Source organism: Loxodonta africana, chromosome 15 (genome assembly GCF_030014295.1).
Source record: "Loxodonta africana isolate mLoxAfr1 chromosome 15, mLoxAfr1.hap2, whole genome shotgun sequence".
Lineage (NCBI taxonomy): Eukaryota > Metazoa > Chordata > Mammalia > Proboscidea > Elephantidae > Loxodonta > Loxodonta africana.
The window spans coordinates 1,248,825-1,273,021 of record NC_087356.1 but is presented as its reverse complement, the minus strand read 5'-3'; the positions used below and the strand labels follow the sequence as shown (position 1 = coordinate 1,273,021).

The window sequence follows — 24,197 nt, the reverse complement described above, 5'->3', positions numbered from 1 at the left end:
GGGAGCGGTGGGTTCTGCGGCCCCCGCGGCAGCCGCGCCTCTTGGAATCTTTAGGGGACCTGTCGAGTCCGCGCTGCGGAGGCCTGCCCAGAGCAGGCTTGCACGGGTAGGGGCCGAGCCGGGAGCAGCGTCTGGGTCTCGATGTTGGGCCCCTGGTCTTGTTCTGCCCACGCAGGAAAACAACCGCCTCCAGCGGGCGCCCTGCAGGGACACGTCTGGAAAGGAGCCGGCAGGATGGGGACCCCAGTGTGCTGATGCAGCCCTTGCTTTTCAGATGCCCGCGGTCGGGAGCAGGTGGGCTCCACAGACCGCCCTGGTTTGTTTTTGCCCCGACGGCCTGAGCTTCTGAGGAAGACTTGAAGCTTCTGTGCTGCCCTTCCTGGGCTGTTTCCTTTCACTGGACACGAATTTAGAGAGTGGAAAGGGAGGCAGGACTGCAGTGACAGGTGGCCGCCTTCTGATTCAGGCAAAGGAGCCGCCCTTCCAAGATGTTGGGGCCGGTCCCTGTCCAACCTCTAGCTTCCCAACTGTAAGGTGAGGATGGTAAACCACACCCACTTTGGAGGCATGAGGAGCCCTGGTGGCGCAGTGGTTAAGAGCTCGGCTGCTAACCAAAAGGTCGGCAGTTTGAATCCACCAGCTGTTTCTCCGAAACTGTGTGGGGAAGTTCTACTCTGTCCTACAGGGTCGCTGTGTGTTGAAATTCACTTGGAGGCAATGGGTTTTGGCTTATGGTTGTGAAGTCATGAAGACATAGGAGACAACGTGCTTGAGGCCTGGGGCACAGTGCCTGGGACATGGTACTGACAGGGAGCCTCCCGGTCTCTCACGCCCTTTCAGGTCCCTTCAGGTCCATTCAGTTCCCTTCATGTCCTTTTAGGTCTGTTCAGGTTCCTTCAGGTCCCCTCATGTCTGCTCAGGTCCGTTCAGTTCCTTTCAGGTCTGTTCAGCTCCCTTCAGGTCTGTTCAGTTCTGTTCAGCTCCCTTCAGGTCCGTTCAGGCCCCTTCAGTTCCCTTCAGGTCCGCTCAGGCCCCTTCAGTTCCCTTCAGGTCCATTCAGCCCCCTTCAGGTCCCTTCAAGTCTGTTCAGGTCCATTCAGTTCTGTTCATGTCCCTTCAGGTCCATTCAGGTCCCTTCAGGTCCTCACAGATCTGTTCAACTCCCTTTAGGTCAGTTCAGGTCTGTTTAGGCCCCCTCAGGTCTGTTCAGGTCCCTTCAGGTGTGCTGCACTTCCTCTCTGTTGTGAGGAGTTTGGGAGGCGAAGAGTGTTACAGTCCCATCCTTCTCTCATCCTTGAACTGCCTTCTCCCCTGGGCTGTATGGGATAAGCCAGCCTCTTCCTCGTCAGCTCCTGTAGCCTGCTGAGAGGGTCCAACTGCAGGTTTTCCTGGGGGGTTAGAAGCCTTGGCACACTGGCCACCCTCTCCATGGCCTGCTGGTCTCCTAAGGGTCTTGGCTACTTCCAACAGGTGTCCCCTATTCCTTGAGGGAGCAGGCACAGGAGAGGGAGGAAAGGATCCTTGGTCTAGCCTTTCACTGCCAGCTGTGACCCAAGCCAGGCCTTGCTTCCCACTCCCCCACAAAATGATGGATTGGTGGGTCTAACTGCGATCACCAGGGTCTTTTCTGGAAAGAAAATCCCTTTAGTCTGAGATTGATGTCTTCTGTGTACTTAATACTTCTTTGTCTAAATAAGGAAAGAATGTAAAAAACAAATAGCTGGGAAAAAAAAAAAAGCTGGAGATCCCCAGAAATGCAGGGAGGGCTGAAAACAGTGCAGAGGTTTAGCTGATCCCTGTGTGAGTGGTTTGCCAAGTGTGTGTCTTCAGGAGCCAGATATTTAGTGTATCTTAGTGCTTTCAAAGGTCTCCCCAGGTGAGCGGGTGCAGAATCACCTGCTTTCTGAGATATCAGAAATGATTGAGTCACTACACCAGAGGCAGCGTCTAGACAGGGCCCTCCTTTCCCCTCAGGCACTCAGTGGCCGGTTTGTTCTCGTTAACCTTACTTAAAAGTTAGTTTGGGGTGGCTTAGCAAGAAGCTGCCTGAAATGCAGGTCCACCCTCTCCTTTCTGGGAGGTTTTTAGAACTCTTCTCTGCCTGGTGTTTCTTTGGCAGCTGTTGAGATGGCGATCCATTCCTTTGGTAGATTTGCCAGCACTCTCAGCTTTGACATGGAAATAAGCCAGCGCTGGTGGTTCTCAACCTTACCATTTGTTAGAATTGCCTGGGAGCTTTTAGAAACATACCTGGGTTCAGGCCCTTCTCCTGAGATTCTGGCTTAATTGGTCTGGGTGTGGCCTGGGCAGCAGTAACTTAAAGCTACTTGCTGACTGAAATGTGCAGGCAGAGCTGAGAGCCATGTCCTGTGCTGTTTCTTTGTGACAGTCCCGTGTCCCGTCTCTGGTAACTTTATGCGCTTCTCCTTGAACATTCTTCTTCTAAGCCTGTTCACCCAGGTTTTTGGACTCTTGATTCCCCTGGTGTTCCCTTACAGCAGCTTGTAGAGAAGCTCTTTGCGGGGTGAAAATGGCCCCCCAGGAGGGCTTGGGAAAGAGTTACAGGCCACCACAAGCTAAATGTCCACAAGGGTCAGGAAGCAACATGAACCAGGGACCCAGGTAGGAGTGATTAGGGGCGGGAGATGGGGGGTGGCTTGTAGTGATGTGGAAGGCAGTGCCTTGCCCAAAGAGATCCACCGTTGTCCACCTCCAGCTGATCACGGACCAGTGACGTCACTGGGGAGGTACAGACCACAGCAGGTGACACTGTCAGGGGTGGAAACACCAAAACGACTGTCTATAAAATTTCTGTGCAGGATCTCAGAAGAAATTTATTATTAAAAAAAAAATTCCCGAAGTTAGTTATAACAACAGAAACATTTTTCCTAAGCCCAGCTTCCATGTACCCATACACTGACCAGGCTGAAACTCTATGCTAATTTACTTTTTGAACCTTGTAATGCGCTCCAGTCAGAGCTGTCGCTGTCGCCCCATCACAGTGAGCCTTGTAACGCGCTCCAGTCAGAGCTGTCGCTGTCACCCCATCACAGTGAGCCTCGTAACGCGCTCCACTCAGAGCTGTCGCTGTCACCCCATCACACTGAGCCTCGTAACGCGCTCCACTCAGAGCTGTCGCTGTCGCCCCATCACACTGAGCCTTGTAATGCGCTCCAGTCAGAGCTGTCGCTGTCACCCCATCACACTGAGCCTTGTAATGCGCTCCAGTCAGAGCTGTCGTTGTCGCCCCATCACAGTGAGCCTTGTAACGCGCTCCAGTCAGAGCTGTCGCTGTCACCCCATCACAGTGAGCCTTGTAACGCGCTCCAGTCAGAGCTGTCGCTGTCACCCCATCACAGTGAGCCTTATAACGTGCTCCAGTCAGAGCTGTCGTTGTCACCCCATCACACTGAGCCTTGTAACGCGCTCCAGTCAGAGCTGTCGCTGTCGCCCCATCACAGTGAGCCTCGTAACGCGCTCCACTCAGAGCTGTCACTGTCGCCCCATCACAGTGAGCCTCGTAACGCGCTCCAGTCAGAGCTGTCGCTGTCGCCCCATCACACTGAGCCTTGTAACACGCTCCAGTCAGAGCTGTCGTTGTCGCCCCATCACACTGAGCCTTGTAACGCGCTCCAGTCAGAGCTGTCGCTGTCGCCCCATCCCAGTGAGCCTTGTAATGCGCTCCAGTCAGAGCTGTCGCTGTCGCCCCATCACAGTGAGCCTCGTAACGCGCTCCAGTCAGAGCTGTCGCTGTCGCCCCATCACAGTGAGCCTCGTAACGCGCTCCAGTCAGAGCTGTCGCTGTCGCCCCATCACACTGAGCCTCGTAACGCGCTCCAGTCAGAGCTGTCGCTGTCGCCCCATCACACTGAGCCTCGTAACGCGCTCCAGTCAGAGCTGTCGTTGTCGCCCCATCACAGTGAGCCTCGTAACGCGCTCCAGTCAGAGCTGTCGCTGTCGCCCCATCACACTGAGCCTCGTAACGCGCTCCAGTCAGAGCTGTCGCTGTCGCCCCATCACACTGAGCCTTGTAATGCGCTCCAGTCAGAGCTGTCGTTGTCGCCCCATCACAGTGAGCCTCGTAACGCGCTCCAGTCAGAGCTGTCGCTGTCGCCCCATCACACTGAGCCTCGTAACGCGCTCCAGTCAGAGCTGTCGCTGTCGCCCCATCACACTGAGCCTTGTAATGCGCTCCAGTCAGAGCTGTCGTTGTCGCCCCATCACAGTGAGCCTCGTAACGCGCTCCAGTCAGAGCTGTCGCTGTCGCCCCATCACACTGAGCCTCGTAACGCGCTCCAGTCAGAGCTGTCGCTGTCGCCCCATCACACTGAGCCTCGTAACGCGCTCCAGTCAGAGCTGTCGCTGTCGCCCCATCACACTGAGCCTCGTAACGCGCTCCAGTCAGAGCTGTCGCTGTCGCCCCATCACACTGAGCCTCGTAACGCGCTCCAGTCAGAGCTGTCGCTGTCGCCCCATCACACTGAGCCTCGTAACGCGCTCCAGTCAGAGCTGTCGCTGTCGCCCCATCACAGTGAGCCTCGTAACGCGCTCCAGTCAGAGCTGTCGCTGTCGCCCCATCACAGTGAGCCTCGTAACGCGCTCCAGTCAGAGCTGTCGCTGTCGCCCCATCACAGTGAGCCTCGTAACGCGCTCCAGTCAGAGCTGTCGCTGTCGCCCCATCACAGTGAGCCTCGTAACGCGCTCCAGTCAGAGCTGTCGCTGTCGCCCCATCACAGTGAGCCTCGTAACGCGCTCCAGTCAGAGCTGTCGCTGTCGCCCCATCACAGTGAGCCTCGTAACGCGCTCCAGTCAGAGCTGTCGCTGTCGCCCCATCACAGTGAGCCTCGTAACGCGCTCCAGTCAGAGCTGTCGCTGTCGCCCCATCACAGTGAGCCTCGTAACGCGCTCCAGTCAGAGCTGTCGCTGTCGCCCCATCACAGTGAGCCTTGTAACGCGCTCCAGTCAGAGCTGTCGCTGTCGCCCCATCACAGTGAGCCTTGTAACGCGCTCCAGTCAGAGCTGTCGCTATCACCCCATCACGATGACACCTGGAATCCCCTCGCGTCTATGAGCACCTGCTGCTGTTTTTGTGGCTTCTGGGGTTTTTGTAGTCGCTGATTTTGTCAAATTTTCTGGTGTTTTAGTTATAATATTGTGATAACTATTATTTGTGAACTTGTATCAATAACTTTTTTGAGAATGAAGAATTAATTAAAGGAAAAGAAGGAGCGATATACGGGAATTACGATTTACGAGTAACATTAGTACAAAAAACATTACTAAGGATTCTGTTGTCTTGGAAGAAGTGCAACCAGAATGCTCCTAAGAAGCAAGGATGGCGAGACTGTGTCTTACATACTTTGTTTTTGTTTTTTAATTTTTATTGTGCTTTAAGTGAAAGTTTACAAATCAAGTCAGTCTTTCACACAAAAACTTATATACACCTTGCTACATACTCCCCATTAAGACACACACTCCCAATTACTCTCCCCCACCCAACAAGACAGCCCGCTGTCTCCTTCCACTCTCTCTTTTCATGTCCATTTCGCCAGCTTCTAACCCCCTCCACCTTCTCATCTCCCCTCCAGGCAGAAGATGCCAACATAGTCTCAAGTGTCCACCTAATCCAAGAAGTTCACTCCTCACAAGCATCCCTCTCCAACCCATTGTCCAGTCCAATCCCTGTCTGAGGAATTGGCTCTGGGAATGGTTCCTGTCCTGGGCCAACAAGAGGTCTGGGGGCCATGACCGCTAGGGCCCTTCTAGTCTCAGTCAGACCATTAAGTGTGGTCTATTTATGAGAATTTGTGGCCCGCTTCCCACTGCTGTCCTGCTTCCTCAGGGGTTCTCTGTTGTGTTCCCTGTCAGGGCAGTCATAGGTTGTAGCCAGGCACCATCTAGCTCTTCTGGTCTCAGGCCGATGTAGCCTCTGGTTCCTGTGGCCCTTTCTGCCTCTTGGGCTCATAATTACCTTGTGTCCTTGGTGTTCTTCATCCTCCTTTAATCCAGGTGGGTTGAGACCAATTGATGCATCTTAGATGGCCACCTGCTAGTGTTTAAGATCCCAGACGCCACTCTCCAAGGTGGGATGCAGAATATTTTCTTAATAGATTTTATTATGCCATCTTACATACTTGGTCATGTTATCAAGAGGGATCAGTCCCTGGAGAAGGACATCATGCTTGGTAAAGTACAGGGTCAGCAGAAAAGAGGAAAACCCTCAATGAGATGGATTGACACAGTGGTTGCAACAATGGGCTCAAGCATAACAACGATTGTAAGGATGGCGCAGGACCAGGCAGTGTTTCGTTCTGTGGTACATAGGGTCGCTATGAGTCAGAACGAAGTTGACAGTACCTAACAACAACGACAAAGATTCTGTATGGCCTGGTACAGGAGGAGGTCCATGAGGGTGTGATACCATGAGTTACCACACTGGGTGACAGCAGCGCTAGTGATGCCGCTGTCGTGGCCACGAACTCTTCCCATCCCTGGATTCATGCCCCTTTGCAGTGTGTCTTTGCAACTTTACATCAAAAAGTAGGATTGATTTTGCCACCCATTGAATCTGGACTGGAGCCCTGATGGCATAGTGGTTAAGAGCTCGTCTGCTAATAACCAAAAGGTCGGCAGTTCGAATCCACCAGCTGCTCCTTGGAAACCGTATGGGGGCAGTTCTACTCTGTCTTACAGGGTCGCTATGAATCAGAATCGATTAGATGGCAATGGGTTTCGAATCTGGGCTTGGTCATGAGACTTGCTTTGGCCAGTGGGGCGTTAGCAGACATGTCACAAGCAGTGGCCTGAAAAGTACAAGTGCATTGAGCCTTGCTCTCCTGATGCTCTTGGGAACCCTTTGACCACCACCATGAAGAAGAGCCCTGGCTAGCCTGCTGGATGATGCACATGGCCAAGACATGTGAGTGAGGCTGTCCTTGACCACTCAACTCCAGAGGAATATAGAGATGGCTGAGTTGGCCCCAACCAGAAGAACTGCCAGCTGACCCACAGAACTTGGGAAAATAATGTGTTTGTTCAGGTGACTGTGTTTTAGGGTGGTTAGCAAAAGCCTACTGAAATACAGCCCAGCATTATCAGTGTTATGATCTTTTACAGAGAAACCAGAAGTTCAAATTTTTGTGTAAGTTCCAGTTTTAAAAAAAAATTTAATTAGTAGCCAACATCCAAAAGGCACTTTCTGGGCCAAACGAAACACATCTTTAGGCTGAACTTGGCCTGTAGGTTGTTGGCTTGCAGCTTTGGCATAAAGGGACACAAAGTATTTATACTAACACTACATTGCACCTATTCTCTCACTCTTCTTGCCGCAGCTGCTGTGCCCCAGCTTAGCCTGGCAACAATTTCTTTCTATATTGTGGATTGCCCACGATACACTTCTCAACCCCACTTTCTCCATACAGTCTTTCCATATGAGAACTGAAGCTGCAGGTATTGCTAGTCTTCATGAAATGAAATTCGAGATGAATCCCTGTCTTAGTTTCTTAGTGATGCTGTAACAGGAATACCACAAGTGGGTGGCTTTAACAAACAGAAATTTATCTTCTCACAATTTAGGTGTCTAGAAGTCTGAGTTCAGGGTGCTGACTCTAGGGGAAGGCACTCTGTCTGCTCCGGGAGAAAATCCTTGTCTCAGCTTCTCTCGCATTCTTCTTGATGATCCTTGGAGATCTCCACGTGGCATCTATCTTTCCCCTATTCTTGCTTGCTTGCTTCGGTGCCTAATCTGCTCCTTTTATATCTCAAAAGTGATTGGTTTAAGACACAGCCTACACTGTTATGGTCTATTAACATAATAAAGAAGCCCCATTCTCAAATGGGATTACATCCACAGGTATAGGGGTTAAGGTTTATAACACATTTTGGGGCACACAATTCAATCCATAACAATCCCCAATGAAGGGAGGTGGGAAAGCTGCCCCTGGTGCTAGGTGAGCAAGAGATAAGGCATGGAGGTGAGGCCGGTGGTGGGACAGTGGACTAGTCCACCAGTGTTGGCCAGAGAAGAGAGATCCTGTAGGAAAGTAAGGGAGATAAAGTTGGAGAAAGAGCTAGCTAGAGGGGGGATTATGGAACCCCTAAATGCTAAACCAAGTGTTCCAGACTTGATTCTGTTGGTGAAGAGCAATCATCCTAGACAAAGAGCAGTCACTTGAAGTTTTTGAATGGAAGTTTCATGAGGAAAGCAATGGTCTACTCTATTCTGGGCATCAGTGTATAGAATAAACCTAGGGGAGGGAGAAAGAGGAGAGACAGAGGGCTAGCACGTTTGTAGTGGTGGAGCCAGCATCACAGTTGGAAAGAAAAATTGATACAGGGAAGATCGCAACTTATTATTTATGATAACTTCTCTTTACCTCAAGTTATGGTTAGTTGTTGCAAAGGTTAAGGTTGGCTGGGCCATGATTCTCAGTGATCTGTCAGCTGTATGGTGTGATAACTTCCATGATGAGATTTGATATTATGTGATCACCTACATGATGCAATCTGCTGTGAGTAGACAATCAGTTGAAAGAGAGTTTCCTTGGGCGTGTGGCCTGCACTGAATATAAGTGGATAGTCTGGCAAGGCTTGGGTGCTTGTTGCTTGTGCTGGATCCTTCAGCTGGCTCCTGTTCGTCTGACCTTCAGTTCTTGGGACTTGAGCTAGCAGCTTACCTGTAGTTTTGCCTGCTGATCTTGGGATTCATCGATCTGTGCAGCCTGTGAGCAACAGTCCTGCTCTCAGACCTGCTGATCTTGGGTTCATCACCCCCTGTGGCTACATGAATCAGGAGAAGCCTCAGTCATGACCCGCGGACTTGGGACATTCCAGCCTCTACAACTGCGTTAGCCAATTACTTGATATAAATCTGTCTATATATATATGTATATATTTATACACGTTACTGGTTTTGTTTCTCTAGAGAACCCTGCCTAAGACAGTTGTTACCGTTCTTATCTATCTAAGCAAAACATATTGACTGTTTTCAAAACACCTCTATCGACAACTTGTTTCCTTAAGTTTCCCCGTTGACTGACTTAAAGTTATGTGGGGCTTACAACTGTTTCTTCCTACATCCTCTTAAGGCCAATGAGACTGGAGAAGGTATTTATGGGGTAGGGTTGGAACTCCCTCGCTTCCACTGAGAACTTCTACAATCAATCGTCCCCGCCCCCCGCCCCTGTGCTCTCTCCTTCCCTCCCTCTCTTCCTTCATCCTTCCCACCCCCCGTGTAGCTAGGGAAACAATAGGTAGAATTGGGGGAGCTATCTTCCCAGGTCAAGTGGGAAGCCAGCCAGAGGATGAAGCAACTACCTGGGGGAATGGAGAAATGAAGAAACCAGTACCTTGCTGATGCTGTGCAGTCACTACGTTAAACTTGGGCAAACCCTGAAGTTTGCCCAAGTGGTAAACTTTCCTGGGACAACTCTTTTCTTTATTCTTGAGACCATTTAAGTTCTTTTTCTGCTGTTAAGTTTGCAACTAAATGCCTCCTAAGGGATTTACCTTCCTCAACATGAAGACTTACAAAGTTGGGGGAGAGAAAACATGAAAGTCTTAAATACATTTTTAAATCTTGGGAAGAGGAAAGGAAATCCTACAACTATGGGAAGAGGAGAAAAAGAAAATCAAGAGAAGTCAATTACTGTCATGGTGCAATAAAAAGATAAAACATACTAGAAGAAAAAGCAGTAGCAAAACAGCCGTATCTTAGGCTGGTGGTTCTCAATCTTGACTGAACATTGGAATCACCTTGGAACTTAAAAAAAAAAAAATAATAATAATCCTGGCTCTCACCTCCCAAAGATTCTGAAGCAAATGGCCTGCCTGGGTGGGACTCGGGCATCTGGATATTTATAAGCTTCTGAGATGATTCCGATGTGCCACGGGGGTTGAGAACCATTACCCCAGTTGGTTGCCCGCACCTCCCGTAGGTAGGCTGGTGCTGCTGTGTTTGAGGTGTGCAGCTACACAGCAACCACATCTGTTGGGACATTTGCTATCAGGTCTTTGCCGTTTTCATGGTAAATACGGGCAGTTGTTCCCATGTAAAAATGAGTGCAGTTCGGGAACAGCATGTCTAACACAGACCACATTCTCAGGTTGCATGAGAAAAATTTGTTTTATGGAAAGATACAAATTAACTTAATAGAAGTAAGAATACTCATTGTAATAAGTTGGCCTCCTGAGAGTATTCTTTCCCAAGCAAAATGGTCAGGAGGGTTAAGAGTTGTACAAAAATGGGAGAGAGGAAGGGAGAGAAGACAAATAGGACCAGAAGAGAGAGCAGATGAAGTTTGAAAAGCAGACAGAGGTTAGAGATGTAATACCTGTTAAGAACAGTGTCATGAATTGAACTGTGTCTACCAAAAATATGTTTATCAATTTGGCTAAGTCGTGTTTCCCAGTATTGTGTGATTGCCACCATTTTGTCATCGGATGGTTTTCCTATGTGTTGTAAATCTTATCACTACAATGTTAATGAGATGGATTATCGGCCATTATGTTGATAAGATCTACAAGATTAGATTGTGTTTTAAGTCAATTCCTTTTGAGATATAAAAGAGAGAAGCGAGCAGAGAGATGGGGGAACTCATACCACCAGAGCACGTCCTTTGGACCCTGGGTCCCTGCTCCTGAGAAGCTCCTCAACCAGGGGAAGATCGATGACAAGGATCTTCATCCAGAGCTCACAGAGAGAGAAAGCCCCCCGCCGGAGCTGATGCCCTGAATTTGGACTTCTAGCCTACTAGACTGTGAGAGAAGAAATTTCTCTTTGTTAAAGCCATCCAATTGTGATATTTCTGTTATACCAGCACTAGATAACTAAGACAAACAGAAAAGCTCTAGAAACTTTAACGTAAACTAAACAAAAAAACCAAACCCGTTGTAGTTGAGTTGACTCTGACCCATAATAACCCTATAGGCAGGGACATGTCCAGGGCTTTGAACCAGTTTGAAACACTTCTGTCATAGCCAATGGAAACAAGGGCAGCGTATGCGATGCATAGCAACCAAATCTTTTGTCGGTCATATTTTGACACAAGTAGGAAATAGTGGTGCCTTGCTCAAAGATGGTGGCCAACTGCAGCACTTCCGATGTGTGTTGCTCTCCATCTTTGAGCAGGGCACCGCTGTCTCCTACTTGATTCAAAATCTGACGAGCAGGAGATTTGGTTGCTACGCAACGTGTACATTGCCCTTGTTTCCATTGGCCATCACTGAACTTGTTCAAAGCCCTGGGCCTGTCTACGGAAAATAGCACCAATGGCAATTAGTTTTAAATTGCTGAATGATTGATTACTCACAACTGGCAATGGAAACTGTGACAGCCAGTAGAAACTGCTCATTAGTGCCCCTCCTCAATCAACACCCAGGCCATATGCCCTACCTGTCATAACTTAGTTACGGTTTTGCTATAGAACAGAGTGGAACTGGCCCACAGGGCTTCCAAGGCTGTAAGTCTTTGCAGAAGCAGACTGCCACATCTTTCTCCTGTGGAGCAGCTGGTAGGTTTAAACCACTGTCCTTTCGGTTGGCAGCTGAGCACTGAACCGCTGTGCCACCAGGGCTCCTAAAGGTGAACTAGCTATCATGAAAGCTTCTGCATATTTAAACCAACAAGGATGAGTTGGAATGACAGAGGGGAATGGAAAGGAGTGAGGTGGTGCTTCTGTCATTCAATGTCCAGAGTCTGGATGATGTCTGATGGAGGTAGTCCCCAGACCTGGCTGTTTAAGGTATTGCTGGTTGGCACTTTTTCACTCTCTGGGGAGAGGGCTTATGGGTGTTGCACCACAAATCTGTGAGGTTGCTGGACAGGCTGCTTCAGAGGAATGGTATGCATGCTAGTAGCTCATCTTTTTAAATTGGAAACAGCAATGGCCTTAAAAGATTTTGCTTTAAATACTTAAAAAATAAAAAGTCTTAGTATCAGAATTCTTTGCTGTCTCAGTATGATTTTTTTTAATGGTGAATTTTTTTTAATTGTGATAAATATATATGTAATAAAACATTTGCCATATTAACATTCTTCATGCGTACAATTCGAGGACATTATCTCATTATTATAGAATCAGAAGTGTGAATGGCCAGCCACAGCACAAAGGTGCTCAGTGGTTCTAGCAGAGGGAAATGCAAACTAAACTTACAAGACGGCTCTTTGGCTGACTGGATGTCAGCAACCATTTTAAATTATGTCAGTGTTGGTAAGGGGCAGGAAAACAGGTTTGCTTATATACTATTTTGAGGTACATAAATTGTGTAACTTTTTGGGAGGCCAATATAAAAAATACTTACCTTTCATCTAGCAATTAAGAACCTGTGTTATGCAGAAGGTGCAGCCTTCTTGCTGAAAGTGAAGAGAACTTGAAGCACTTAAGATCAAAAAAGACCACAGCCTTCAGTATGGATTATACCTCAACCTAAAGAAAACAAAAATCCTCACAACTGGACCAATAAGCAACATCCTAATAAGCAAAGAAAAGATTGAAGTTGTCAAGGATTTTCATTTTACTTGGATCCACAATCAACACCCATGGAAGCAGCAGTCAAGAAATCAAAAGACGCATTGCTTTGGACAAATCTGCTGTAAAAGACCTCTTTAAAGTGTTGAAAAACAAAGATGTCACCTTGAAGACTAAGGTGAGCCTGACCCAAGCCATGGTATTTTCAATCACATCATATGCATGTGAAAGCTGGATGGTGAATAAGGAAGACTGAAGAATTGAAACCTTTGAATTGTGTTGGTAAAGAATATTGAATATACCATGAACTTCCAAAAGAACGAACAAATCTGTCTTGGAAGAAATACAACCAGAATGCTTCTTAGAAACAAAGATGTCAAGACTACTTCTCACATGTACTTTGGACATGTTATCCAGAGGAATCAGTCCTGAAGAAGGACATCATGCTTGGTAAAGTAAAGGGTCAGTGAAAAAGAGGACGACCCTCAACGAGATGGACTGACACAGTGGCTGCAACAATGGGCTTAAGAGTAGTGATTGTGAGGATGGCTCAAGACCAGGAAGTGTTTCCTTCTGTTGTACATAGGGTCACTATGGGTCAGAACCGACTCAACGGTACTGAACAACAACAACAACAACAGCAGTTAACACTCTATCCTGCAAAAACACTCATATGGCACAAAGATTCACATACACGTGCACACACGTGTAATTACAACATGGTCAAAGTAATTGTCTTCAAAAAAAAAATTGAAACCACCTAAATTAAGAGGCATGTGTTTAAAACAGTGAGGTAGATCTATATGTACAGTCATGGAAAAAAATGTCCAGAATATTTTACGTGAAAATAGTAAGCTGTGTATGATATGAAAACAATTTTATTATTTTAAAATTGAATGTGTATAGAGTGGAGTCATATCCTAAGAGGGGGTCAGGTTCAGAAGTCAGCAAGAAAGGCAATAATTTACTTGTCAAAATCACCCTTCAAAACTCCTTCAACTGCCCATCAAGTATTCTATATATAATTTAGTGTCCATAACCTTATACATGTATGTATAAATATAACATTTAAGTACATGTATATGTTCTGCTCCCCTACACATCTGTTAGTTTGTCATACTGTGGGGGCTTGCGTGTTGCTGTGATTTGGGAAGCTATGCCACTGGTATTCAGATACCAGCAGGTTCACCCATGGAGGGCAGATTTCAGCTGAGCTTCCAGACTAAGACAGACTAGGAAGAAGGATCCAGCAGTCTACTTCTGAAAAGAATTAGCCAGTGAAAACCTTATGAATAGCAGCAAAACATTGTCTGATATAGTGCCGGAAGATGAGCCCCTCAGGTTGGAAGGCACTAAAGACGGCTGGGGAAGAGCTGCCTCCCCAAAGTGGAGTCAATCTTAATGACGTGGATGGGGTCAAGCCTTTGGGACCTTCATCTGCTGATGCGGCACGACTCAAAATGAGAGGAAACAGCTGCAAGATCAAAGACCACAGCCTTCAATATGGATTACACCCCAACATAAAGAAAACAAAAACCCTCACAACTGGACAATAAACAACACCATGATAAATGGAGAAAAGATTGAAGTTGACAAGGATTTCATTTTATTTGGATCCACAGTCAACACCTATGGAAGCAGCAGTCAAGAAATCAAAAGACACATTGCATTGGACAAATCTGCTGCAAAGGACCTCTTTAAAGTGTTGAAAAGCAAAGATGTCGCCTTGAAGACTAAGGTGCATTTGACTGAAGCCACGGTGTTTTCAATTGCCTGATAAATGCATGCGAAAGCTGGATGATGAGTAACGAAGACCGAAGAAGAGTTGACGCCTTTGAATTGTGGTGTTGGTGAAGAATATTGAATATACCATGGACTACCAAAAGAAGGAACAAATCTGTCTTGGAATTCCGAGAAGTACGACCAGAATGCTCCTTAGAAGCAAGGATGGTGGGACTACATCTCACATATTTTGGACATGTTACCGGGAGGGATCAGTCCCTGGAGAAGGACATGATGCTTGGTAAAGTAGAAGGTCAGCAAAGAAGGGGAAGACCCTCAATGAGATGGACTGATACAGGGGCTGCAACGATGGGCTCAAGCATAATAATGATTGTGAGGATGGCACAGGACCAGGCAGTGTTTCGTTCTGTTTTACATGGTGTTGCTATGAGTCAGAACTAACTTGACGGCACCTAACAATAACAACATATGTTCTATTGGAGCCCTGGTGGCACAGTGGTTAAGAGCTTGGCTGCTGACCTAAAGGTCAGCAGTTCAGATATACCAGCCACTCCTTGGAAACCCTATGGGGTAGTTCTACTCTGTCCTATAGGGTCACTACCAGTTGGAATAGACTTGACAGGCCATGGGTTTTTATGTGTTCTATTCTGTGCTTTATTGTCTTCCTCTTCTGAGAGCCTGTATCTGAATTCAAGAAAGTGACATGTGCCTGTGGCCCAGTCCCACTGTGGGGTTCTTAATGACCAGGGAGATGTCTATAGGTGTATGTGTCATTGTTGTGTGCCATCCAGTTGATTCTGAATCACGAGGACCATATAGGACAGGGTAGAACTGCCCCCATAGGGTTTCCAAGGCTGTAATCTTTACGGAAGCAGACTGCCACACTTTTCTCCTGTGGAGTGGCTGATGGGTTCAAACTAGTGATCTTTCAGTTAGCAAGTGAGCACTTAACAACTGCGCCACCAGGGCTCCTTGGAGGTGTGCATACCGTACTGTTAACATTGGTTACCTCTGGGAGAGGGGCTGGTGGGAGAGGTGAAGGGAGTTAGGTATATCAGGTGTAACTCGATAAAAAAAAAAAAAAAAAAGTACTTATAAATGAAAAACAGAAATGTCCTTCCCTGCTCTTATGTTATCCTTCCTTTACTTTCTCCCCGTGGGGAACAGGACCTACTCCTGGCAGCTGCCTATGTTTCCGATGCCGAGCACAACAGAAATGTGCGGTTTGAAACATCACCTCAGACCATCAGGTAATTAAAGTGTTAAACTCTCACACCCACCTGTCCTCTATAGCACTTGGTGTTCTTGAAGTTGAGCCAAAACTGAAGACATTGTTTCCGTAAATGCTTGGAGAAGTGCATGGGGCATGGCATGTAGACATGGGTAGCCCAGTGACCCTCTTGTTTTAAGTTGTAAGAGTGTGGGATCTCACCCACATGGAAGCATTCAATAATTAGATCATAAATAGATACATGAGTAAATGGACGATGTCCAGGAGAGGAGATAGGGCATCCAAGTTAAAAACACGTCACGATCTTTTCCTCCTAGACATAGGTGTCCTCCGAAAGCCATTCCTGTCAAGTCGGCTCCGACTCACAGCTATCTTGTAAGACAGAGTAGAACTGCCCCATGGGGTTTCCAGGGAGCGGCTGGTGGATTCAAACTGCTGACCTTCTTGTTCGCAGCCAAGCTCTTTACCACTACGCCACTAGGGCTCCATTGCCACTTAGTAGATGGCTTTATCTAAAGATTATGCTGTATAAGTGGCTGTTCAATGTCACTTGAAAGTACTTTATTACTGTCACAACAACCCTGTGAGGAAGGCACTCACCCCAGCTTAAGGCTGTCAAGGTAACGTGCTTTGGGATATAACAATATTCTTGGGGTTTTTTTTTCCCTATTACGAAAGTATTTTGGAGTGTGTGCCTCTGCTCTCTGGAATTCAAAGGAAATGTGACCAAAGCCGTACCTTTATTTCACCCACCATTAGTGTTTAAACCAGAAGTTTTAGTGCTGCTTAACTCTGCCTCCTTGTTTATAACCTCTATTTTTTTCTCTCCAGACTTTACTATTTTTATAACCACTGGGCAATGCGAGCGGCCACAAACTTCTTTATTTTTCTAGACCTTTCTCTTGCCTTGTTTGAAGAACCTGCGTTGTTTCCACTACCGTTCTTGGTAAGCATTAACAATAAAATGGCTAACCAGACTTTGCCATAGGTAAGCTGGATCCCAAGCTGCTTCTGTTTTTTTCTCAAATTTCAGAAAATGTGAATTTGATTTTATTTTTATTGCTGGAGGTTAGAAGAATCTGCTTACTTGCTGAGAGAGTGCTTCAGTCATAAGGCATTTTGCACTGAGTGGAAGTTTTTGTTCTGTGCACACAGCAAAAGTTGGGCAGAAAGAGTAGAAACGCTATTTTATGCCCAACAGAGTGTTCTAATGTAATGTGTGACTCGTTCGTGTTTGCCAAGTTTCCAGCTTTTTTTCATAGTTATAAATCATTGGAGCATTTATTGGTGTTTAGTAGCTGGTCAAGGATCCCTGGTGGCTCAGTGGTTAAAGCGATTGACAGCTAACGAGAAAGGTCGGCGGCTCAAAACCACCAGCAGCTCCGTGGGAGAAAGATTGGCAGTTTGCTTCCATGGAGATTTACAGCCTTGGAAACTCTATGGGGTCGCTATGAGTTGGAATCATCTGGGTGGCAGTGTGTTCGGTTTGGTTTTGGAGTAGCTGATCAAAAGTGATTTTGTGTAATACCTGAAATTAACGAGCTAATCCAGATGGGTCCAAATAACACGCGGATGTCCTGCTCACGTTGAGTCTCGATTGGTTACCGCTCTTGCCTCTGGGTCTTAGTGGCTGCCAGTTGCCTGGTGCTTACTGGCTGCCAGCGAAGTGCATTATGTGTGTTCTCCTTAAGCCGCATGGGGACCCCGTGAGATGTGCAGTGCTATTGTCACCCCTATTTTAACAGATGAGGAAGCTGAGCCTTAGAAATGTTGTGTAACTCATCTGAGGCTGCTCAGCAACCCGGCAGAGATAGGGCAGGCCCAAGTCTGTCTGGTTTCAAAGTTCTTGCTTTCTAACTGCCCCGTACACCCTTAACTTCACTTTCCATGGTCCAGTCGTCTATTGCTATTTCACACATCACCGCACAATTGCAAATGCTTAAAACAGGCGCCAGAAAGCTCCAGCCTCTCGTCCAGATCCAGCCCACTGCCTCTTTTTTCTATAGCCTAAGAGTGGTTTTTATATTTTTAAATAATTGGGGGAAAAAAATCAAAAGAAGATTCATATTTTGTAACATGTGAAAATTATGTGAAATTCAAAACTTTTTGTCTGTAGGTAAAGTTTGTGGAACACAGCCACACTCATCTGTTGTTACTGTCTCTGGCTGCTTTTGAGCCACAACAACAGAGCTGAGTGGTTGTGACAAAGACTCTATGACCCGCAAAGCCTAAAGTATTTACTGTCTGGCCTCTTACAGAAAAGGTTTGCTAGCCCCTAGCTTTAAAAAGACTCTGCGAGTTGAATGGACTCAACCCGGTGGCTTTCTGTTCCTATGTCGTTGGCTGGGGCAGATGTCTAGAAGGCCTGTAGATGTTTCGAGCCTGGCATCCCAGTCTCTCATGTGGCTGGTAGGTGCTGTGGCTGTTGGCTGGGAGTGAGGTGGCTAGAGTCAAGCACCAGAGTGCCTCTTCTCTCTTCAACACAGCCACTCCATGGCTTGGCTTCTCCTACTGGGTGGCTGTGTCCAAGAAGGAGCTTCCCAGTGTGCAAGCTCCATCAAGCCTCAGCTTGCATCACATTTGCTGATGTGGTGTTGGCCAGAGCCAGTCGCATGCCCAAGCTGCAGGTCAGTACACGAGTGTGGGAAGACCGGAGTGTGGTTTACTGGGGACTGCCAAAGTGAGGCTTTCCCACACTTCCATATGATAAAGACTTCACAGTTAACGAATTCTCTGGGTAGAAAACTTCTAGCCCAGAACTGTCAAACACAAACTCTGAAGAAGTAGGGCTGTGCGTCCACAGGCCTGGACAGCTCTGCCAGCCTCTGTGGAAGATGGTACACTGACCCACCCCAGCTAAAGGGAGAATTTCCTGAGTCATCTGTGCTGCCCCTTGCCTCTCCTGAGGCCTTACTCCTTCGCTTGGTGTTGGTCACGCACGGTGTCAGGTCGGCTTCCTGAGCTTCAGAGTGTTCCATCAGATAGAATTTGCACATTACATCTCTAAAACTGAATATGTTATGGGGGAATTTGGGCCTCGATTCTGACATTACCAAGCAAGTCTTGTTTTGAGTAGGGGCATCCTGAAATTGCCCCAGGTCCTTTTGCAAGTCTGGCCTTGACAGTGAGATTCTATAGCCCTTCAAGAGTGGAAAGTCTGAGAGCTAAAAAGTTTGCAAGGGGCTATGGCCCATGTCGGTGCCCAGGACCCATGAGGACTGGGGTCGGGGGAGGAGATTGTGTCACCTGCTGCTTTCAGAGCCCAGAGTCAGCCCATTCCCACCTGTTCTTCAGGGAGCTCCTTCCCTCCAGCCCTCACCCCACACCTTTCCCACTTACTAGCTTATGCCAGATTGCCCCTCCCATCTCTTTCTTCTTGGCCACCCTCCTGTCCACACTGATGGAGGAAAGCACCCGTGTTAGTGGAGGCATCATGGCAACCACGGTCAAATCACGGCTGCCATCTAGCCTGACTGTGGGCATCTTGGAGCTGGTGCTTCACCTGGGGGGGTTACACGGTCAGGACTTTGCACCAGATCTCAGGGGCTCTATTCTCTCCCCTGACTGGCCGAATACAGGCAGCAGTGCTGCAGCGGCAGTGGTATTTGAGGACTGGTTTACTGTTTGAGAACATCCACGGGGAGATGTCCTGCAGTTAGACAAACTGAGCTTCTAGATGTCTTATTCTGAGTGTGAACACGGGACATCTGAGAGCATGGAGGACGCCTGCCTCTGCCATCCCTGCCCTCCTCCTTTTCTGGGAAAATGCGTTCTGGGTCGTCTGTCTGTTTCTTCAGCTCCTCCAGGAAGACCTGCCTGGGGCGGGGGAGGGTCCTGGAATTCCTGGCTTAGGGGCAGGTTTTCTTTTAAGAGGAAGAAACCACTCAAACAGCAAAGAATTCTGCTGAAACTTTCAGTAAAATTAACTGACCTACAAATTCTCAGAAAGTGCGGGGCAAGAAAGGCAGGGTGGCAGCAGGAGGTGTACCAGAGAGCTGAAGGTGAGCCTCCAGGTGGCAGGGGTGGGACCTGACTCTGTTTTCTGTGTGTAAAGCTGAGCCTCCAGGTGGCAGGGGTGGGATCTGACTGTTTTCTGTGTGTAAAGCTGAGCCTCCAGGTGGCAGGGGTGGAACCTGACTCTGTTTTCTGTGTGTAAAGCTGAGCCTCCAGGTGGCAGGGGTGGGATCTGTTTTCTGTGTGTAAAGCTGAGCCTCCAGGTGGCAGGGGTGGGACCTGACTGTTTTCTGTGTGTAAAGCTGAGTTTCCAGGTGGCAGGGGTGGGACCTGACTGTTTTCTGTTTGTAAAGCTGAGCCTCCAGGTGGCAGGGGTGGGACCTGACTGTTTTCTGTTTGTAAAGCTGAGCCTCCAGGTGGCAGGGGTGGGATCTGTTTTCTGTGTGTAAAGCTGAGCCTCCAGGTGGCAGAGGTGGGACCTGACTGTTTTCTGTGTGTAAAGCTGAGTTTCCAGGTGGCAGGGGTGGGACCTGGCTGTTTTCTGTTTGTAAAGCTGAGCCTCCAGGTGGCAGGGGTGGGACCTGACTGTTTTCTGTGTGTAAGGCTGAGCCTCCAGGTGGCAGGGGTGGGACCTGACTTTATTTTCTGTGTGTAGGCTACCTCAATAGCAGAAGTCCTCTGCCTGACCGCATTCTTTGGGAGACTTGTACATTTTGCAAAAGTCACTCCTCAAATGGTTTTCTGGAAGGATACAAAAAACATCTGCATCATGGTAACTATAGTGGTGAGTGTTCATTGTTGTGCTTTTAAGAGTTTGTGGTCCAAGGCAGAAAACATGTCTTTGTTAAAGCAACAATAACAGACTTTGCTATAGCAAGCTCTAAGCGCAACTACAAGCAAACCACAAACTGCAAAACAAACACGGCAAAGTATAACCGCGTGAATATTCCACCGTATCAAAGACCCTCCAAAGGAAAGCAAAAGGCAAGGTAGAAAGATAGGACAACATGCTGAAAAGTATGTGAAGGCAATTCATAAAAGAAGAAACATAGAACGACTGATATGAAAGCTGTTTAACATCACTAGTTACGAAATGTACATTAAGGCAGCAATAAAGTACTATGTGTTTGCCTATAAAACAACGTTCACAAGATTGAGAGAAAACAGACCTTTGTATACACTACTGAGGAGTCTCTGGAGTGGTCAAATGGTTAACGTGTTTGGCAGCTAACCAAAAGGTTGTCTGTTCAACGCCACCCAGAGTCACCTTGGAAGCAAGGCCTAGGACCTGCTTCTGAAAATCAGCCATTGAAAACCTTATGAAGTACAGTTCTGTTCTGATAACACAGGGGGTCGCCATGAGTTAGCATCGACTTTCTGGACGGCTGTGTGGCAGTTAAAAGCCTTCAATTGCATACCCGGGACTTGCATCTTTGGGAATTTATCTTCAGGAAAGAAAGATATGTTCAAAGATTTAGCCACAAGATTGGTCATGACTAAGCTGTTCATAATATTGAAAAACTGGAAACATCTTGATTTCCTGACAATAAAAAACAAAACCCATTACTTTCAAGTTGATTCCAACTCATCCGTGTTAGATAAAACATGGTATACTCATGTGGCCATTTAAAATCATGTTAAAGGCAGGTATATGTTATCAAGGATAGATACTTGTCTATTAAGTCAAAAGAGCAGATTACAGTACAGTTGGATCACATCTTTTTTAAAAAAAGAAAAAAAAAAGAATGTTATACATTCATAGAAAAATCTGGAAGGGTATATGCCAAGCAGTTAATGGTGGCCGTCTCCAAGTTAGGCCAAGTAGTAATTCTCCAATATTCCTGTAAGGAGCAGAGACGCTGCTGTAGCGATTACATAAGGCTGCTTCATAATTAGCATACAGCACGCACACCAGCCAACATGCCTGAACCAAGGTTCTCTGCAGCTAGCCCAAGGCTCAGGCTCCGTGCCTCTGCTCTTTCCACTTGATGTTCTTTTCCTGGAGAGTCGCCTATTCTCAGAGCTTCTGCAAACACCTTTGGTGAGTAGAGGTCCCCTCTGAGTTTCTTTGCTCTGTGGCCAACTGCTGGTCAGTCATTCCACACTGACTCAAACACAGTGGGAGTAAACCTGTCCTCTTCTTCCTGAACAGCTATCCTGGCTGCTTTTGGTTTGTCGGTGCTTTATCTCCGTCACCCAGTTCCAAAGTCACTGCGATGACCCGTCTTCCCGCTCGCCACCTCTAGCCCCAAGCCCCTCTTGCCCTGTCCCTCTTGCTCTGTCTGCTCTGCTGTATCTCTACCAGGACCACGGCAGTGGTCTCTGAACTGCGTCTCTCTGCTGCATGCATTTCTGAGTCCACACGGGTCCAGGCCACATCACCTCTTGTGTAAGCTGCCACGGTCTCCCTAGATCTCTGATGTGTGCGTTTTAGATGCTGTTCCCGGATTAGTTCTCTAGAAGCATGCTTCAGATCACTTCCCTCCCTCGCTCAGAATGTTTAAAGCTGCACAGACTGCTGACTCCCCTGGCTCCATCATCTCACCAAACATGCTTCACATGGCACCTTCTCTCCAGCCAGCCCGACCTGCCTGCCGTGCCCACTGTATACCGAATGCTCTTCCTGGTTGAGGTGACTCCCATTTGGAGTCTTCCTGCCCTGGCTCTTGACCTCTCTGAGTTTTACTTTTTTAAAGCTCTGTCTTTGCTTTAAGATCACCTCGAGGAGTATGTCCATGAACCCTTGGTGACCTTCCTGTCTGCTCCCCTGGGTTTGGAGCCACGTGGAGTGCAGTATGCTGTCTGCATCTGTCCGTCCCTCCCACTTGAGGGGTGGGCTCTCGCTGGATCCTCAGTGTCTGAGAACCAAAGGGGCTGAATCAACACTTTTGATGATGGTGGACTATTCTTTTTTTACTTACATTTTTCTAAAATACACTGTTGTCTTCTTTTGCTCTGTCCTCAGATGCCGACAAACCTGACGTTAGTAAGGATTTTCTGTATTCTAAATATTCTTGCTTTGGTTATTCGGCTAGACCTCCTCTCTTTGGCAAGTCATATTGAAGCAATTTAAATAGGATGCAGCATGGGAACACGTAGCCGTGTGGTTAACAGCAAGGGCTCTGACGTCAGACTGCCGGGGTTCCAGCCCCAGTTCTGCCCATTACTAGGGGCTAGGTGCTTACCCTCTCTGTGCTCAGGCTTCCCCATCTATAGGCAGTTTGATTAGGAATAGTGCCCACCTTAGAGTGTGGTGAGCAAGCAGTGAAATAATTCATGGAAGGGCTTATTACATGACACACAGTAAACGCTCAGATGTTTGCTACTGTTAATGTCCTATTCCAAAGCTGGAATTGTGCTGTTTAGAAAACATGCTTTTCCATAGGTCCTCCTCTTGGGGAGGGAAACTTGCGCCCATGTCATCCCTTCCTCTGTCTGTCCACTGTGTCCTGTGACGTGGCTATCCCGTGTCTCTCACAGCTGACCTTGATTGATCTGATCATCTACGGGTCCCTGGAAGCTGTTAGCATCCACACTGTTAGATGGTCGAGGGCCTTAAGGCCAGTCTTCTTAATTAACTTCCCTCAAAGTCGTCAGGTAAGGATACAGGTGAGGATACGTGGAGGTTTGGTCTTTGTTTTTGCAGAAAATTAGCTGATTTCTTGTAACTGAAATTAAACTTTGTCTTTGCAGATTCGAAGAACTTTCAGAAGCATCCGGAACACATTGCCCGATATCCTGTACGTCTTCCTCTTGTTTCTCTTCAGCATGCTGATATTCTCCCTGATGGCCTTGAAGCTCTTTGGGGATAGGTGAGTGAGCACGGTTCTCTGGAGGCTTCCCGTATTTGGACTAAGCCTGTTGGCGGCAGGGTCTGTCACTGGAGGCTATCCTCCTGTTCAAACACCCCAGGAGTGCTCTCGGAAGGGGAGAAGTGCATCAGAAATCACAACGTACCTGGTGTGCCTGGGCTTTTGACTTTGTGTTCCTGGTTCCTCTCTAGGGGCCTGAGAACAGCGGGAGGATCACCGTACTTTACAGACATCCTGGAGATAGCGTTTGAGCTCTACGTGCTGGTGACGACTGCCAACAGCCCCGATGTCATGTACTTACGCCCCTACTTCGTGGCCGTGGACTTGGACGGCCCTAGCAAGTTGCACCTTTTTGAAAGCAGCTGTCTCCTGTCACTGGCAGGGCTGAAAGGGAACAATAGAAATTTTCTGTTAATTCGTGTCCATTGTAAAAAAAGCTGAAGAATGGAAAATGTTTACACTAATTACAAAAAAACCAGTCGCTGTCAAGTCGACTCCTACGTATGGTGACCCCGTGTGTCAGAGCAAAACTGCCCCCAGAGGCCTTCGGGGCCGACTTTTCAGGGCGGACGGCCAGGCCTTTCTTCCGAGGAGCCTCTGGGTGACTTGAACCTCAGCTTTTCATTTAGCAGCTGAGCATGTTAAACATTTGCACCACGCAACGACTCCCGGTTAATGAAGGCCTACCCTCTCTATTTAAAACTAAATTTGATTGAATTCTTTAAAAATTGAAAGCAACAGGAGACATCTGTTGAGATACAACTCTGAAGGGTTTGAGCCTACTTTCTACTCTAGGATTGCTTTTGAGTGTTTGATTTCAACATCAAAACTGTTTTTGTAGAGAAATCGTGGCCAGTTCTCCTAAGCATTGTGTGGTTTCCTGGGTAAATGAGAGGGGGCAGAAATGCAAGATTCGTAATTGTCTCCTTCCTCCCATCCTGCCCAGCGCCCTCCCCAGGTGCCGGTCCTTGGCCCCTGTGGGCGGTACTT

General features: G+C 47.6%; 1 protein-coding gene across 9 annotated transcripts in view; it reads left to right on the top strand.

The window, feature by feature from the left end:
- LOC100660436 (two pore channel protein 2-like) overlaps positions 1 to 24,197 on the top strand; it is a 51,257-nt gene that overhangs the window by 1,163 nt on the left and 25,897 nt on the right. For 5 of the 9 annotated variants that reach the window (XM_064268388.1, XM_064268382.1, XM_064268386.1 and 2 more), the window contains exons 2-7: positions 15,378 to 15,460; positions 16,273 to 16,387; positions 20,051 to 20,179; positions 22,876 to 23,004; positions 23,089 to 23,207; positions 23,399 to 23,500. In XM_064268388.1, coding sequence (XP_064124458.1) covers positions 15,378 to 15,460; positions 16,273 to 16,387; positions 20,051 to 20,179; positions 22,876 to 23,004; positions 23,089 to 23,207; positions 23,399 to 23,500 — 677 coding nt within the window. Of the gene's footprint in view, positions 1 to 318; positions 535 to 15,377; positions 15,461 to 16,272; positions 16,388 to 20,050; positions 20,180 to 22,875; positions 23,005 to 23,088; positions 23,208 to 23,398; positions 23,501 to 24,197 lie in introns of those variants that run through there. The other 4 variants (XM_064268390.1, XM_064268385.1, XM_064268387.1 and 1 more) reach the window with 2 other exon arrangements.